The sequence below is a fragment of the Branchiostoma floridae genome, chromosome 7 (assembly GCF_000003815.2).
Source record: "Branchiostoma floridae strain S238N-H82 chromosome 7, Bfl_VNyyK, whole genome shotgun sequence".
Classification (NCBI taxonomy): domain Eukaryota; kingdom Metazoa; phylum Chordata; class Leptocardii; order Amphioxiformes; family Branchiostomatidae; genus Branchiostoma; species Branchiostoma floridae.
The window spans coordinates 10,988,509-11,006,543 of record NC_049985.1 but is presented as its reverse complement, the minus strand read 5'-3'; the positions used below and the strand labels follow the sequence as shown (position 1 = coordinate 11,006,543).

The 18,035-nt window shown below is 41.1% G+C and overlaps 2 protein-coding genes across 2 annotated transcripts in view; one reads left to right on the top strand and one right to left on the bottom strand.

Annotated features, from left to right (window-relative positions):
- Positions 1-53: 53 nt before the first annotated feature.
- Positions 54-10,093, top strand: LOC118419070. Its single transcript, XM_035825340.1, has 13 exons — positions 54-150; positions 524-577; positions 2,247-2,357; positions 2,769-2,885; positions 3,446-3,538; positions 5,749-5,862; positions 6,199-6,249; positions 6,641-6,751; positions 7,273-7,389; positions 8,273-8,365; positions 8,804-8,917; positions 9,641-9,689; positions 9,987-10,093. Exons 2-12 carry the CDS (start codon positions 530-532, stop codon positions 9,671-9,673), a joined length of 1,002 nt encoding a protein of 333 aa, XP_035681233.1. The 5' UTR covers positions 54-150; positions 524-529; the 3' UTR covers positions 9,674-9,689; positions 9,987-10,093.
- Positions 10,094-10,101: 8 nt separating this feature from the next.
- The window catches only part of LOC118419071 (transmembrane protein 185A-like), a gene marked incomplete in the record, with an annotated part of 8,658 nt that continues 724 nt past the window's right edge, over positions 10,102-18,035 (bottom strand). The window contains 10 exon segments of the mRNA XM_035825342.1: positions 10,102-10,671; positions 11,385-11,488; positions 11,865-12,054; positions 12,347-13,479; positions 13,510-14,158; positions 14,691-14,814; positions 15,811-15,987; positions 16,714-16,797; positions 17,285-17,492; positions 17,970-18,021. Of these exon segments, the coding sequence (XP_035681235.1) occupies positions 13,929-14,158; positions 14,691-14,814; positions 15,811-15,987; positions 16,714-16,797; positions 17,285-17,492; positions 17,970-18,021 (875 nt within the window).

Here is an 18,035-nt window from a genome sequence, read left to right as displayed (position 1 = left end):
TACCTCAGCAATACCGGCTTCATATCGACCCCGTAAACAGACAATGGCTTTGGTTGGGCGTCTTCATGCCTATAAAGGCTGGTGTCTTCGCGGTAGAAAGTTACTCTCCCCCGTCCCTTCACATCGTTCGCTCCGAGGCTCACTGTGCAGGTATGTGTTAAGTTTTTCGTTTGCATGTTTTTTTTCTATCATCGATATTTTCCAGTCATTGAATGTCAGAATGTTAAAAGTATGAGATTTGGGTGAATTTACTTTCCTGATTTTAGAAATACATTATACAGAACGTTTTTTATTCTTCTTGGTCAAAAATATGATGATAATTTTCTTTGGGTATACAAAATTTTCTAGTGGTTTAAAAGTTTAACAAAGAACATGCTAAAATCAATGAAAGTAAAGAAACGCTTAAATACAACAAGCAAGACAAGACTATGAAAACATAAACTAAGTGTGCTGCGTTCACCGGGAAATATGGAGGTCGATTAATCAATAAGAATATTTCTATTTCCTTTTGTTGTTTCTCCAGTTCAGAATGAAGGTGTTCTTGTTGGTGGTGCTCGCTGCCGTCTATGTGCAGGCGGTACGTTTGGACTTCTATATTCTTTTTTTTTTTCAAAATTTCTTAAATTGCTTTGTATACATACATTTGTGTTCATTTTGTACATTAGGTTATGTCAAGGTTATAGGTAAGCTGTAATATATAGAAGTGAAAAGTTATGGAATGTAAAAAAAACGATGAACGATCGTTGCTGTTAAATATTGCATTAAATATATTTACACGCAAGTTTTGGAGCACCAGCCTATTTTCACTCCTTCCTATGTATACATTACAGACCTTTCATGTTCTTATAGAGTTCATATCCGAAAAACCATCGCTTTGAACGTAAGCTCTAAAAGTCTAATGGCACGGTCATATAGGTCCTAGGATTTTCGTGCGATCACTAACTTTGGGCATTTTGGAGGACATAAATGTACGTCTCCTGCAAAGTTTTGGATCAATGTCGGTGGTTGGTTCTGTCACAGCCTGTTTGAAATCCTTTTATACACCCCCTCACATTAGGCGCGATTCGATCGGACGACGACTCTGCGAGCTCTAAATTACGAAGAGGCATGGCCCTGGCGGGAAGGGGGAACTCTGCCATTTCTTCGTCGGAATCAGGGTCATGCCTCCTCGTAAATTAGAGCTCGCAGACTCGTCGTCCGATCGAATCGCGCCTAATGTGAGGCGGGTATTAGCATCAAAATCGTACGACGATCGCACGACCTATGTGACTGCGCTTTAACAAAGCAATAAGTTGTTTAAAAATCGCATGCAGAGAGCAAATTTCATTTAGGTGATTTAGGTGAATCTAGTTAATTGTTGGTATTGCTCCTATATATTCCAACATGAAATATACTTCTGGCAAGTCTAAAGACATGACCGGCTTCGGTCCGTGAGAATCGCCACCTGTGTAACCTTAGGGGTAAATATGATGGGAGGAGACGGAAAGAGTAACGGATGTTTCAAAATAAATACCAGCAGGAAACGATAAAAGGTTATCACTGGGTGCCACGCCCCTCTGTGGAGTCGATAAACAGTAGTCTCTTTTGCAGGCTTTACCTCTCATGTGACTGATACAATGACATCAAAATGCTTACCAAAACGTATGCCGCAGTACAGTCTGCTATAGAGGCTAATAGCACATAGTCTCTCCAAATGGACTTTCACCCGGGATGAAATCTAGGGCGGAGTGCAGGTTTTGTATGTTCTGCAAGAGGGCGCTCATCGTCTGGAGTGAAGTCTGCCATCCCCGATTACGATGAAAAGTGACCCACATCCCTGAATGGAACTTGAGTATTATTTCTAACTATATGTGAATGCATATGCAGCCATGCAACGACTTGCATCTTTAGACAAGCACACCGGCGGGTCCGGCTAACGCCACATTTCCAAACCGGGGCCGGGCCGGGCTATTAATGGAAACGAAAAGTAGAAATGTATACGTAGAAATATACACAAATAATGCCAACGACTATTTTGTTTACTTCTTGTCTAGTTTGGTGTCTTTTATATCATACTTTTCGTTCCCCAAAGCTGTTCCCGTTTGGGGAATGTGACGTAGGCCCATCCATACACTTCGAATCTTGATGAGTTCAGAGGTTTGGTGCCATACGCTCCCTCGTGCACGGGACCGCTGGCTTAAGTTTAGGTCACCATCCGAAAGTCTGGCTCCCCCAGACGTCTAATTTTGCCGTGTCCCCTCCTATAGGAGCCGACCCCGTTCGCGCTCGAGGTTCGGGCCTACACGGAGCTGGTCGCTACATCCATGCGGGGCTTCCGCGTCATGGCTGCCGGCGAGTTTACGGACAAGATCAAGGATGTAAGCCCACAACAATTTGATTTGTTAATCCTTGCATTCTTTTCAGAAAAATACGTAGCGACAGGGTGAAAAAAAAAGTCATAAAAAAGATTGCAAAACTCCTTGCTTGGGTAAAGATAAATACTAGCACAAAACTTTCATAGAATGATAAGTTTTCTGTTTGACAAAATAGAAACAGACACTACAGTTTTTATATATGTACTGATGTCTTCATGAATGCAAAAGAATACTGTTCGAGGTGAGAAAACCGAAGTTAGGTACTCATTTACAACTGAGTGAAGTGAGGAAAGTGAAGTAAAGCGACTTTCCCAAAGGCACATCAACGGTTTTAAACCGGGGACCTTTGGGTTCGGGTTAGGTCTTACCGATCGCGCCTTACGATTACAGTTGGCTGTTTGTCCCATGTTGTAGGAACTGCGTCCCGAGATCCGTCAGAAGCTGAGGAACTCTGCCGACCGCATCGACGCCAAGATGGCCGTTCTGTCCGACAAGTGGAAGGCGACTTACCAGGCGAACAGGGAGAACGACGTGAGTATGCGCTTATATATAGAACATATACGGAAATCCCAACATCCATATTAGCGCATTGAAAGATAGATATCACAAAATTGCTAAGTTGTGGCCATATTGCGCACGCAGGTAGCTTAGGCAAAGATGTACACAATGACGTGAATGTTATGCAAATGTAACTTAATTTGAATCATTGTTTTCCATGACTGCACTTCAATAAAGTAACACATATAATTCATGACTGGTGGAACATAAACAGATGCTAATTTGCATAATTAATCCAAAAATAGCTAAAGCGCTTAATGATATATGATTGGTTTTTTTTTTACTTGTTACGTGCGTAAGCTAGGCAATGATGAACACCACCATGCATAAATCATGCAAATGTGTATGTCATTTGCATAATAGTCTGACTAAAACATATAAAAGGTCTAAATATTTCATGGAGATATGAGGTCACCGAACTCTAGTTTGTCAATTGATGCATTTGGTGATATTTGTTTTGCTATGTTGCGTTAACTTTTCTTCAATGTCTCAGATAAACGCATAAAAGACGCATTGTTTTTGCATTTTCACAGAGGGGACTGGCACGTGCTCTGGTTGGATACAGTGCCAAGATGGCCCGCGCTCACGGAGAGGCCCAGAACTACTACCAGAACCAGATCAAGCCGGTAAGAGTGAATGAATGAGTGAATGAAGTTTCCATTGACGTGTACACTTTCATAATGTATTTGCGATAGTAAGAACGGGAGCATCGTCACAAATTAGAATCAAGACCAATTTCAACTCAGTATTAGCCATTAATCAGTTACTATTATTCACTAGATTTAGTGCCAGTAATGATTACTTCCATGACGGGGGTGCTATTTTCTGTGTGTTCGTTTGTCCTAGTGTGTGTTCGCAGTTATTTGAATACTAATATTCCGGAGTTGCAGGATGTGAGACGAAAAACGGTGTAATTGGAGACTTGCAGGATTGGAAGCTGGTTTGGCCCGGGCCCAAAGTTGATGCCACAGGCTTGGCCTGGGTCCAAAGTAGGCAGGAAAATGCAAAGACACGTCACAGGATTAGCGAGAAATTTGCATTAATGAATGAAACAATCCAATAATATTAACTAGAAAAGCCGACATTTGCTTGAGAGCAAATACAGCATATTTCAGCCATCTCCCTGCCCATGCAACAATAGACTATTCCAAAATCACCCATGTGCAAAAATGGAACACTTTTGTTTAAACGTCAATTCTACTAATGACACTTAATGACACCCAAAAATGAATCTTACAAAATTCCCAGTGCAAGAATGGATTCTTCCAGCGCACCCCATGTGAATTTGCACAATAGACCAGTCTAGAAATACTCCCACTGAAAACATGGCCTTTTGATTTAATAAACAACCCAGTCCAAAGTTGAACTAGGCAAAAAAGGCATGAAAAGGTAAAATAGACAAGTCCAAAAACACTTCCGCTAAAAATGGAATATTGAATCATCACCCCTTTAAAACTAAATTTGAAAACATCCCCATGCACGAATGGACTCTTCTTGCGATGCCCCTATCCAAAAATACATCCGCTAAAATTGGACTTGGAGTAATCACCAAAGTCCCAAAAATGGATTTTAAAAATCCCCCTCCATGTAAGAATGGACTCTTCCAGCACAACCTACGTTAAATTACAAAATACACCAGTCAAAAAATAACCACACTGAAACACTTTGACATATCAAATCACCAAAGTCCATAAACGAATTTTTTTAAATGCCCCCTCCGTGCAAGAATGGACTCTTCCCGTACACCCAATGTGAAATTGCAAAATAGACTAGTTCAAAAATACTCCCACTGAGAGACTTTATGTAATCAACAGTCCAAAGATGAATTTAAAAAAAATGTTCCCCCTCCGTGCCAGAATGGACTCTTCCAGATAACACCAGGCTCACTGATTGGCTGCCAATATCCTTCGGGATGTTGACTCAGGCTACGTGATTGGTTCCCTCTTTAATCAAGTTACTAGTATATATAGACACTGTGTGCACATGTTGCCTTCAGGTGGGAGAGGTCAACGACCTTGAGGTCGTTGACCCTCTGGCCAGTGGAAAATTACCAAAAAAATCCCCAAATATATCATTTTGAAGTGGTTTATGCCAGAAATTATACATTGGTCATTTGAATGAATATCTAGTGCACCTATTGACCAAAATTTAGGTCATTTGGTTATAAGACCAGGGAACAGGAGCCAAAAGCGTACGGTTTTGGTCAAACAATGGCCAAAAAATCCCCAAATTAAGCATTTTGTTGTACTGTATGCCAAAAAAGTTATTGAACCCATGTGCGCATATGTAAATTGCACTTCTATTACAAATTTCAGATCATTTGGTTGTAAAATGGGGGTATAGGAGCCAAAAATGTCATTTTTTTGGGAAAAAATGGCAAAAAATGTCAAAATTAAGCATTTTGTTGTACCGTATGCCAAAACTGTTATTGGATCTTTGTGGGCATATGATCAAGGCACCTCTGTACCAAATTTCAGGTCATTCGGCTGTAATACCAGGGTACAGGGGGGCAAAATATATATAAAAATTGCAAAAAACATTAATAAAATCATTTTAAAGGCAGATATGGAAAAAATGAAAAAAAAGCATCAAGGTATTGGCCCACTCTACCCTTGTGCCAAATTTCAGGCCATTCGGTTCAGGAACAACGGAGATGAATCAATTTGAAGATTTGACAGGAGAAAGAAGAAAGAAGAAACATTACGAATACAATATATTTCACCATACCTATGGTATGGCTGAAATATAATGAAAGAAATTCATAAAACTCGACATATTTCACGAGGGTGTGAGATCTTGGATGTCTTCCTTAAGGAAATCAAATTGTCTGTTCCAGCTGCTGACTGCCCATGAGCGCCGCGTCATGAGGAGCTATTGGGACACCCTGTCCGCCCAGGCCGCCACCATGCAGGCTTCTTTCGCCACCTTCTTTGACGGCCACCTGAAGCCGGTACGCCTAAATCCGACCGCTATACAGCCTTTGCATTTCCCATGATCAATAACTTTTGGTTATCTGTCTCAAAAGATGTTTAGAGGCAGCCTACGAACTATGTCATCCTTCATTCTTTTTCTCAGTTTTAAACATGAGTTAAAATTTCCTGCGGCTTGCTGAGCTTGAATTACTATTTGATAATCTTGACCAAAATGACTGATACATCCTACATTTTCGGCCTATCACTTAGTTCACTAATGTCAGAGTTACAGTGCAAATTCTTCTTACTTCCCTGTTTTGTAAAATAACAACGTACAAATACATACAGTACACATACATTTTCCTTTTTTTCAGACCATGCTGCAGTTGCAGGCGGAGGCACAGGCCCTGTCCGATGCCGAAACCGTATGTAGCATTCACAACCCGTTTTAGCGTAATATATCGCAATGGATAACTACATTTTACGAATGTAAACTAGGAGAGCTAAAGGTGATACCGTTATCTCACTGCACTTGGGGCATCGGTGCGGCAATGTGGGTTCGAGACATTTTCGAATTTCAGAGACAAAGAACGAAATGTTATTACGTTTTGTGTATTTTCTTGTTTTCCAAGTGCAGTGAGATACCGCCTTCAGGAAGTGAAGAAAGACTGATCGCAGTTTCAGGGTGTCCAGATCATTGCATCACAGTGGACTACTACTACTATACCCCTTTTCCGTATTACTAGTATAACATTGCATACGACCGCCTGTAAGTACAATGGCCCGAGTCCATGATGTATTTATGCCTCCCCACAGGGCCTGTCTCCATTTGCCGACTCCGTGAAGCAGTATTCCATCCTGATGGGTGAGAAGCTGCGTGAGGTCACCTTCCAGCTGCGCGCCGAGTATGACGACAAGATCAAGGACGTAAGGCAACGTCACACATACTCTATACTTTGTTGTTCCAAATGTAGTTCGTACAAGTAGCACCCAGATACCACCCTCCCACCCAAAGCCTCACTCTCGGCCTATAGATGTATGCAATGTACCCTGGGGAGGCTCTAGGCTAAACCGGGCTGAGGATTCCACTGCAGGCTTCCAATTTTGTTGGCTTGGCCTCTAATCAGCTGTCAGTCAATAAGAAAATCAGCCTTACCTTAAGAAAACATTGAAGCGGTTTTCTGATTGGCATGACAACTGGTTAGAGGCCCCGCCCGCAAAAGTGGAAATCTTGGTCTGGTTTGGCAGAGCCTTATATTGTATAATCTCCAGGCAGATCTACCAGTGACTCCCTTTGGCCAACTTTACTCCTCGGCCAGCTTTAATAATATCTTATGCCACCTGTAAATCTTCCTGGAGATTATGATATTTTAGTTGGACTAGTTTAAATCTACTCTAAGTTTACATACATGCTCCATGTCAAAAAGACGAATTTATCTTTTTTTCAGCAATTGAGCCGCGACGTTCGTGCGAAGGTCAAGACCATGAATGATAAGATCAAGGAGAGCAGCATGTCTGCCTTCAAGAGGTGGACTGAATTCTTCAAGCTTCACAAGGACAACGATGTATGTAGCTAGTGTGTTTAGACCATATGCTCAGTGTCTCCTTCTCGCCCCATCTCTCTCTCTCTCTCTCTCTCTCTCTTGAGGTTGCCCTTTTGTGTTTTCAGTGATACATTGTACTTAAGGTGCACACTCACTGCACTTGCATCACTGCGGGGTTCGAAAGATACTCAACGAATTTCAGAGAACGTGTATTCTGTCGTCTTCTAAGTCATACTTTTACGTATTACGCCATATCTAAATCATAAAAAAAAATTAGAGAAAATAACAAAACAATGACGCAAGTCCATTGAGAGAACTCCTTTAGTACTCAATAATGGTTGTACTTAAATGCCATATTTTTTTGCTGTCTGTACCAATCTCAGATGTTGGATGGAAGATCGTAATGATTTCTGACTGCTGGCTTCTCTAGCTCTGACAGTCGCCTCATTATGGTAGATGGTTACAAGATAGTTCTGGCACCCCAAAAAGTGTTACGATCCTCCACCCGACATAATATCACCTTCCTCAAGGTGACTGACCCGTTACACAAAAGTTCAAGACACGAAATGCATCGTTTATTTAGAAGGCTAACAGGTGGCTAAGCATTTGCATAAAATATGCAGCGGAGGGTATGTGTTTGCCTATGCCATGTCAAAGAATGATTTATGAACTAGACAGGCCGGTATTTGCTTAGGAGCAAATTCAGCTATTTTCACTCAGAATTTGAAAAAAAAAGATCCCATTTGGGAATGACTTGAAACTATGGTTCTTTCATGCTAGTATTGTACAGTAGTCACACTTTTCTTTCTTGATTACAACACGCACACAGCATGCTAGTGAATTAGAATATCAGCATGGTTGAGTGTGGCGGGTTTGCTAACGATGCCCCCCTCTCCTTCTACAGGAGGACCTCGTGAGGGGGCTGAGCGCTGTGGACAACCAGCTGGTTGATGGGTGGCGTAAGGCTCGCCGCTTCTTCGTGGAGCGTATCGTCCCGGTACGTGCAGAATGTAACACTGTCGATATCGTGTTTTCGTGTTTTTTCTAATGAAAACGTTGAAAGTTTATTTATCTATCATAGCTGGTCTTAAATTGCCAAGTCAGGTTACGTTTTTGTCCACTACCAACTTTCTCTTTATGTGCCTTTCTTTTAATATGCATGGATTTTTCTTGGTTAGCGTAGACCTTAGACAGAATTGTTTCGTATCATGACACTGTAACTGATATCAGGGCTGATAGGAGTATTTTTTGACAATACAACTTTGTGTATCTTTCCTACTACTACAAATGGAAAGATATTGCGATCGAAGTCTTCTAGAAAGAGGTTAACAGGTCATTTTAAGAATAACACGACGTCTATTCGTCAGCACTCTGTCCCGCCGTATAACGCATGGGTGTTAACTTTGTATGATGTGTTCCTGTATGTCACACACAGCTCGCCAACCCCCAGGAGAGGGAAGTCCTGAGGGCGTTTGCCGGACAGGGCGAGACTCTGTTCACCACCATGAAGGCGGAGATGGACAGCACCTTCAGCACCATGGTGGCACCTGTAAGTGTTTCTAATCTGCCGGCGCCTCGGAACTTAGTACCATCCTCCGTAGTCACCGTTGGCTCCGTCCTTTCGGTTGCTAACCAGCCAGCGGTCACTGCGGAGGAGGATACTCAGGCTACTAACAACTAGGAAACCTCGGTTCAATGGGCGTAACTCATACAAAAATGTATGCCAAATCTAGCTCTTGGCCAGTGCGCTCTAGTCTCTACCAGACTCCTATAGGTCGCTGGGAAAACCATAGAAATGGAACAAATAGAGAAGTAAGCCGGCCAGAGGAGTATGAGCCGGCTAGGGAACAGCTTGCGACGTAGTTCTATGGTTTTCAGCGACGTATAGGAGTCTGGTAGAGACTAAGTGCGCTCAGAGATTGCCACCGTTCCAAAGAATTTTTCTTTCTGTGGAAAAACTCCGCGGGTGGCTTTGAACTACACGTGGTTCGAAGTTGGTTGCACATCATGGCGACCATAGAAAATCATCGAGCGCTTACTGAAAGAAAATTGAGCGATTCGTTGGATTTTTTTGGCGCTCAATGGTGTTTTCTGTACGGAAGCATGCCCATGGGCATCATTCGACAAATCGCTAATTGAAGGGGTCGGTCTATCGTACTTTTCATAAGGGAAATCCTCATTTTTGTATGTTTCAGTTCTGCGGTACCACTTACCTCTAACATAATTGAGGTTATGATAAAGTTAACATGTGTCCTAATTTCTGCCCACACAGTTCATGCCAGCCCGGCCTGACCAGACTGCCTAAACACGACATCTCGGCTGTAAGTGTTTCTTACGTCATTCAACTGTATATAGGCAAATATAGTCTATACTAGCTATAGTGCTTTCATAACCTCATAAATTCTCACGAACCTCATGAATAGACAAATCTTAACATGTAAATAAACATAATTATAACGTATCTACGTGTAATAGAAAAATGCAACACAGAAACGCCGGGTGATTAAAGTCACTCATAGCGTGCCTTTGTGCGGAAAGGGGGTGTAATACTGATTTTAGAATACTGTGCTTGTTTTGTTCTGACGGGGACATGACTAATACTCTAATATTGTCCACAGGGCTGACGTCCCCAGGGGTGGATAGCAGAATTTGGCCTCTGCTGACTAAGAAATTGAATGAACGATCATAAAGTCTCATTGACAAGAATAAAGAGTGATCACTGCCATCAGTGCGTCCCATCATATTTTGTTCAGTTCTTTTGTCTCTTATTTTCCACTGCACCAACGTATACAGAGTAAATCATTCACGCTGTTTAAACAACAAAACCAAGATCTGGTACTGATATGAGATCTAGTGGAAGAAGTACAATAATACAAAAAGAGTTACAATGTACTGATGGTACAATGTACTGAGAAACATATCACACAGAAAGAATGACGCAGATCCCTTACTAAGTTATGCACCCTTTCGACGACTTTTAGAGTTAATTATCAACAAAGCTCGCAGACTTCGGCCTCTCTTTTCATCGTATATCTGTGGTTATTCAACAACATTTGTCAGTATCGACCTACCATATGATATTCAATCGAAATATCTCTAACACAAGTTTGGAGCCTGTCATTAACCAATGAAGAAACCTGTTACATACAGTAGCACTATATATAATATCGTCAGGTTGTCCATCCGCTCCTCCATTCCGGTGTGTACCTGTGTCGCCTCGGCTTGCTGTGATGGCGGGGCCGACCACTGGCGCTGCATCGCCGTCGAATGGGCTGGCGAAGAGCGTGTCAAGATCGTGCACGCCTATGCGAAAAGAGAAATAATATTGGTTTAAGAATTAAAAAAAAAAAGATTAGTTCATAACGCCGATGTCTTACAGTAGGAAAAGAGCTTGCCGGACGCGTTTGCAAGGTCAAAGGATCTCTCGGTCACTGCGCGAATTTACGCTCGCTTATCTGAATTCTGAAACTTTGTAACGTTTTGGCGATCAATAATTTCGGAAAAAAATTTACAGTCTGATGCCGGCTTCACCAAAATCTTTATATATACACTTGACTGCCATATGAATAATTAACCTCACCAAAATTATGACAAATTGTCAATACAAAAGTATCCATAGCTAGCTCTTTCAATTTCCGACTTCTTGGCACTGAATTATACAGTAGTAGGGGATAAAAAATGATACAGAAAGTATGCGAATGAAGGTTAGCCAGTGATCCGGGTAATAAGGTTATGACACCAAAGACAAGAAAACACACAAAGCGTAAAAGATATTCGTTTTTTTTCGATGAAATTCGCAGAGCGGTCTTGATCCAGTATCAAATCGCTCAGCCGAGGTCACCAAAGTTCCGAAGCTTCAGTGAGATATTTTCTCACATAATCGAACCTTGAGGAATGCATTCATGTTTTCTCCGCTCAGTGTAATGCATGTGTCTACTGATTTGTGAAGGGAGCTTCCCTGTGGAAACATCTGTTATACATACAAAGTAGCTATAGACATTGAAGGTCATATTCACCCCTTTGAATTTCTTGACGGTGTAGGCATCGAGGTCGTGCACAGTGTCGTCATTGTAGTGCCTATCGGCTTCAGCGTTGAGGAGAGGCGCCACCTCATGTATAGCTATGTCATGATAGAAATAATTCAACGGCAACATAAAACACTAAGTACATGTACTTAGTATCTCGTCATATGCTAGTACAATATATAGGCAAGTGCGGTTATCGAAGTCAGTGCAAATAGTGCTAAGGGTCTACGAACAATATTTCATTTATTGTTTTGTATTTCAGTTGTATCTTCGTCTGTACTTAGCCGTTAACAACAAAAGCTGCCTTGGCTGACCCAGTGTAATAGCTTGTTTTGTTTCTGATTAAGACAAATAATATTCTGTTTGGCAGTCTCTCAACAAATGATAAGAATGTACAAAATTGTCAAAACGCAGCTATATGAATGTTATGTACTGTATGTATATTGTTAAGTGACAGGAAAATCTACTTACTTCCAATTTTCACTAGTGTGCCCTTTATGATCCGCCTTGACCACTTTCCGCACACAACGTCACCAACTTTGACCGTTCTCCAACCGATGACTTTTTTGAAGTCAACCGGGTACAGACGTCCTCCAAGGTCTAGTACTGCATAAAGTGGCGAGGTCGGTGCTGGTTTCCCAACGGCTAGAACTCTGGGCTTCTACACAACGGGAAAATCCATCCAGGTTCAATTTCAAATGTATTTCAACGAATACAACGAAAGAAATTTTCGTGACATCATGATCAGTTTTAAGACAAATTTTAAGTATGACATCGACATGTTACATAACTACAGTTGCATATACGTGTATTGAAACAGTCATAAATGTCACACCCGTAACAAATACACATAATGTACTAGTATCCATTCAACAAATCTAATTCACTAAATTACCCAGTTACCTAAGTCTTAGACATACACCTTTTGTAATCTTAATCGTTGTAAAACCTACCTCATATTTCGCTCTCCTCTTCTTCCTTTTCTTAGTTGCCTTCTGCGATGTTGCAGCGGGTTGTGGTTGTTGCGTATGGTCATGATCCATAGTTGTGGTGGTGTCTTCTGAAGCCGTCCCTGGCTGGAGCTGAACCGACATAACTGCCGATAACTTGGGTGAACGTAACGACGTACAGCTAGACGTCAGCACAGAATGAGTGATTTACCTGTCCGCTCTCTATCCCTTATAGGCCGCCTAGCTCTGCCCAAACATGCATGTCAATGACTCGATAATCGGCGTACCTCTATCTGAATAACAATGTCTGTTGGTATAGTATTGTGCCGTTTTGATTGATGAACAAGAGAATATTGTTCTCTCTTGGCCGAAAAAAAATGTTCTCTGTACAGACAAAGATACACCGCTGCCGACCTATTGTGCAAGGTGTTAAAGCTGCTATGGATGTCGGCGTGCCAATCATGTTACGTGTTGAGTGAAGAACAATTCAAAATGGCGCCCCGAACGTGGGAAAAAATTTCCCTGCGGCTGACAGAAAGGTTTTATAGACAATGGGCTGTCTGGGACATATGTGATCTCAAAAAAATGATGGTTATGTGTGTAAGGTAATGACATGCATCATCATCATCATCATGACATGCGGATAGTTAATAAAGTTCTACCAAGGAATACATATTTTATTACAATCTTTTACAATCCTGTAATGATACAAGAGAATGGGCTTCCTGCATCTGTACAACAAACTGTTAAAAAACTACATCATGTAAGTTAACCATATTGCAAAATGATACAAATTAATCACATTTTCTTACATTGGCACAGAAACATAACACCTGCTCGGTTTATACAGTAAGCAACAAAAAGAATATTAAGTGGAATTGTTGAGCTATAAATGGTCTTTTCAGTGATTGAAGTTCTACAATCTTCTTGCTTATAGTAAGCCCTTTGGCACAACATTTGCGCTATGATTTATTTGCAGGGTTTTTCATGGTACAGTATTGGGATAAAGAAAGTTTTGACAGCGAGGCAGTGAGCTCTCGGTGTGGACAGGTTACAGAAAAAGCAAAGACATATGCTTGCACAGAATTGATGTAATGTACATTAATTCTACAGGGAAGTACATTGTATCTGAAACTCTATAAAACACAGTTTTATGTACACTGTACATAGGTGAGAGTATTAGTACCATACATACCACACCTACATCTGTCTACTCTCATACCAGTCTCATGTGTAATGTATATGTACGAGTTTTTATGCACCACCCTGAAGCCTTAACTATTGTACACATATTTGATACAAATTTCAAATATCATTTTTCTTTCTTCACCTGGCACTTCACTTAACCTATTCTGCACATTGTCACCTTTCAGTTATTTAGTTAAAGCAAGTGCTTTATGTAATATTTATGGTAAAATAAATAGAATTTTGTACAAGATGGACATGTTTATACAAAGCCTGCTTTGTCTGAGCACAAGCCACCTGCCTTCCATACATGAATGTGTGTCAAACACCATTGGGGGAAAATGACGTCTGGCTCCACTCCAGAGGTGTTGCCAAAAATGTCCCAGAAGTCCATGTATGCTCAATCAGGCATCTCTATGGAGATGACAGGCACCACACATTTGGTGGGACTGCTTGTGATGATGGGCTGGGCGCGGGGAGCTCGGCACGTCGGATCCGCTGTCGTCTCTTCCTCAGACTCTTCGTTATCGTCGTCATGGTGAATCTTGTACGATATGTTCCCGTACTCGCGCAGGCAGGGGCACACCTCCAACAGGAACTGGCAGAAGTCCTTACGTATCCCAAACCACCCTGTGGGTACAAGAAAGATTGTATGTATACACAAATTTCATAAAATCCTACATAAAACACATTGATCACGGCTAAAATATTTCTGTACTGCCCATGATCCTACATACACATGTAATAAACCCACAACACAAAAAAATTTGATTTCCAATCACTAAAAATATGAGCATACTTTTACCCTTAAGCACATCAGAGTAGCGTGTCGCTACCAATTGTCTATTGGTTACAAAGTTAGGCATCAATGATACACAGTGTAACTATTTCAGAACAAACAATGCACAATGACTTTGATATATCTATGGGTGGGCTGACTACTCTCTCTTCGCAGCCAGGGGCTGAATTGTGAGGAGTTTACAATAGACAGGGCTAAATCTCAAGGGTCTGGAGTAGCTGCCATTTGATGCCAAGTCAGGTGACCTCAAACCGACAGTAATTGCCCCATGTGAGGCCAAAGGACTGTAGGTTTTGAACCACTCACACCGAGAAGAACCTCTTTATGTATATATCGAATGTTAACAATCATTCCAGTACTTACAGTGGTTCCCTCCCTTCTGCCCAAAGGACATCCCCATGAGTGTGAGTAGTGAGATGTACAGGGGAGCCATGATGGCCACAAACTGGTACTGGTTATCTCCATCCAGTCTGTTGGCCAGGAGGACCTACAAACATGGGCAGCAACACAAACATTGATGCAGTGTACAAAATACTTTTCTGAGCCAGGTTGCACAGTGTGCAAAAACTAGGTTGCATAACTGAATTTCAAGTTGCACCACCTACAATTCACTAATTTCTTAAAGAAAGGTACAATACATAGTACATGTTTGGCTGATATGAAACGGAGATGCCTCGGATTTCTTCCAAATAAATTGACAACGAAATTGAGTTCTGAGGCTCAAAATCTAAGTTGCACCCTGTGCAACCTGAGTTTAGAAGTAAGTTGCACCAAGCAAAAAGTGGTTGCAATGTGCAAGTGTGCAAGTGTGTATTTTGCACACTGTTGATGTATAAAAAAATTCCACAACAAGTAAAAGAAAATAACCTGCCAACATTTTGGTAGTCTTATTTGTTATAGAATACATTTATCTAGCAAAATGTAAAACACATCTAGTACTAGTCTTCACCTGAGTCTTCACAGAGTTCTTTTCTAATATTATACATGTATACTGATATCGGCTGAAGGTGTCAATCGCTTGTGTCTGGGCATACTGATATGCTAATACAATATCCTAATACTAAAGTTTTGCCTCTTCTTGGAGCTACTGAATGCAGTTCCAAATGGCAAACATGACACAAATCCACACAGTTTCAGAGTAGGCGTAGTTGACAGCAAAAGTGCGATAGAGGCTGAAACAACAGGTTTCCTTTCAATCTCATCATTCTTTTCAATCTAATAGAAAGAAATCTAATGATATCCAATTTCAACAACAGAGTCTGACGCAATCAAATATTTGATGTGAACTTTCTTAAGAGGTCACTAATCCCAATCTTGAACCTCCACTGAAAGCTTTTAAACCTAAACACTCAGTGACCCTACAATGTTGACAAATAAATCTATTTATGTCTGTTATGTTTAACCAGGGTGGCCCAACTCATGGTGTGACCACTGCTTTACAGATCTTGAGGGTCCCAGGGTTAACACAGCACATAAATCTTACCTCAAATGTGAGGAACGGTAAGACCAGTGCGAGAGCGGTGATGGCGAGGATGAGGTGTGCCCGCCGCTGTTCCGCCATGACATCAGTGGAGCGCATGAAGAGTATGGACCAGATGATGTAATACAGGACTATAAGGCACACCAGGCACATCAGGATCCACATCGGAACAAACACTATCTGCAGGAAATCAAGCAAAACACACAACACCTGTATCAAACAAACACAGTCTTCAATACTAACATGAAAATCACTTGAGAAACTGTCAATACCAGTATTTATATTTGGACAAACACAATCTGCAAGAAATCACAGAAAATACTCAAGACTCTTAGTATTTGCATCAAACAAACACAATCTGTGAGTCTACCATGCGAATCACTTGAACTGTCAGTAGTCAGTACTTATGCTTGGATGAACACAATCTGCAAGAACCTTTGCAAAACCTTTGCAAAACATTAACATCTTTAGTATTCTTACAATGTCTCCGATTGGACATCTAAAATTGTCTTCATTCATAGTTAGGGTATAAAACATAAGTCTTTTCCAGATCTATTCAGTGTCACTGACGAAGGATAGTGGATTCTATCCGAAACATCTGACTGTTCCAAAACCATATCCAGTTGCTTGAGTAACTACTTTTTGGTGTATCTTATTAGTAATACCTGGATGTCTTAAACCTACAGTATCGATGTATCTTAAGTATTCACTTTTCCAGGAAAAATAGTGGTAAAGTATATCTTTAACGGAGATCTTGAAAAAACAAACAAAGAAAAAAAAATTGCCACAAACACAACTTGTAAGAAATCAAGCACACAAATTCCGGTAGAAAACCTACATATATATCAGCACATCTCAGCATTTTAAATTCAAAGTAGATCATTTGTGTGCTACTACAGTACTTACCACCCATTTCCACAGTATGACATGGTCCAGTCTCAGGGCAATGAAAATGAACTGTAGGATGTTGACTGAGCAGATGGTTTCAAACTATAAAAACAACAACAAAGAACTGTTTATCCATTACAACAACAGTTGACTACATATTATTAGTTGATTCCATACTAGTCTTCACAATTGAGAAAGCAACTTTTCATATAGATAATCCAAATTACAATTGAATGATCCCTTGTCTATTGATTATTTGATTGATAGCATTGAAGTACAGTTTATGTCTGTAGAACATAGGAATTAGGAATTGTTTGTTAATATTGGCCATGTATATGCAATGTGTATGCAATGTATGTGTGGTAAATGACTCAAGTTACGATACACCTACTGACACACCCCTATCCCCTACCCCTAATCCTACCATATGTGTCATGAAAAATAGGGGCGTTGGAGCATAGTTTTGAACCATAAAGGGCTCGGAACATAGGGGTTTTGAAACATAAGGGTTTAGGAAAAAGGGCTGTTGGAGCATAGATGGGGATGTTGCAACATCGGGCTGTTCGCATGGCCAACGACAGTTCCCTACCTCTAGCGACCTGTCATGCCTGAAGCCCCAGATACAGGCTGCGATGGACACAGGTGAGATGAAGAAGAGCGGCATGAAGACCAGCAGCCACAGGTGGTGTTTAAACTCCAGGTTATCACAGGCCAGCAGCTCAAACATCAGCAGGAGCAGGTTCAGTCCCAGGCAGATCAGCATGGCCTTAAACTCCACATAGCTGTCACCTTCTGTCCTGTAGGTGGCAAATAGGTGATTTTTTTCAGGATCACTATTTAGATTTCATACATTTTTTCCATCATTCAGAAGACAACTCAAAATCAAGGACATACATGCATACATGAGTTTTGAGTTCTATTATACATATGTTTCTGTGGGTTATATCTTTATATTACAAGGAGGAAAGGGGATGTCAATAGCATATCAAAGCACCAGCCTCTGTAGTGACCGCTGGCCCAATATACTTTAAATGTATTTATAAGTTCGCAGGGATTTAATTTTGCGGTAGCGGGAAAAAGAACTTTGTGCGGTGGTTTTAAGTTGGCGGTAGCACCATGCACTGTAGTCTCTTACTGCCATGGAAAAATGTTTGCGGTGGTTTTAAGTTTGCGGTGAAGTGGCCACTGCAAAAACCACGAACATTAAACCACGGCAAAAGTTTCTGTATTTACAGTATACTCCCTGCAAATAAATGGCCCACATGTATACTGACCTGTACTCAGGATGTTTCCACCACACATAGATGCCCCGAGCTGCCCCCGTGAGACCACACCTCCAA

Bases quoted from the DNA above. Each gene is read 5' to 3' on its own strand.
- LOC118419070 (XM_035825340.1), top strand. From the start codon at position 530: ATGAAGGTGTTCTTGTTGGTGGTGCTCGCTGCCGTCTATGTGCAGGCG. The intron at 578-2,246 runs GTACGTTTGGAC...CCCCTCCTATAG, and splicing joins CTGCCGTCTATGTGCAGGCG to GAGCCGACCCCGTTCGCGCT. The intron at 2,358-2,768 runs GTAAGCCCACAA...CCCATGTTGTAG, and splicing joins TTACGGACAAGATCAAGGAT to GAACTGCGTCCCGAGATCCG.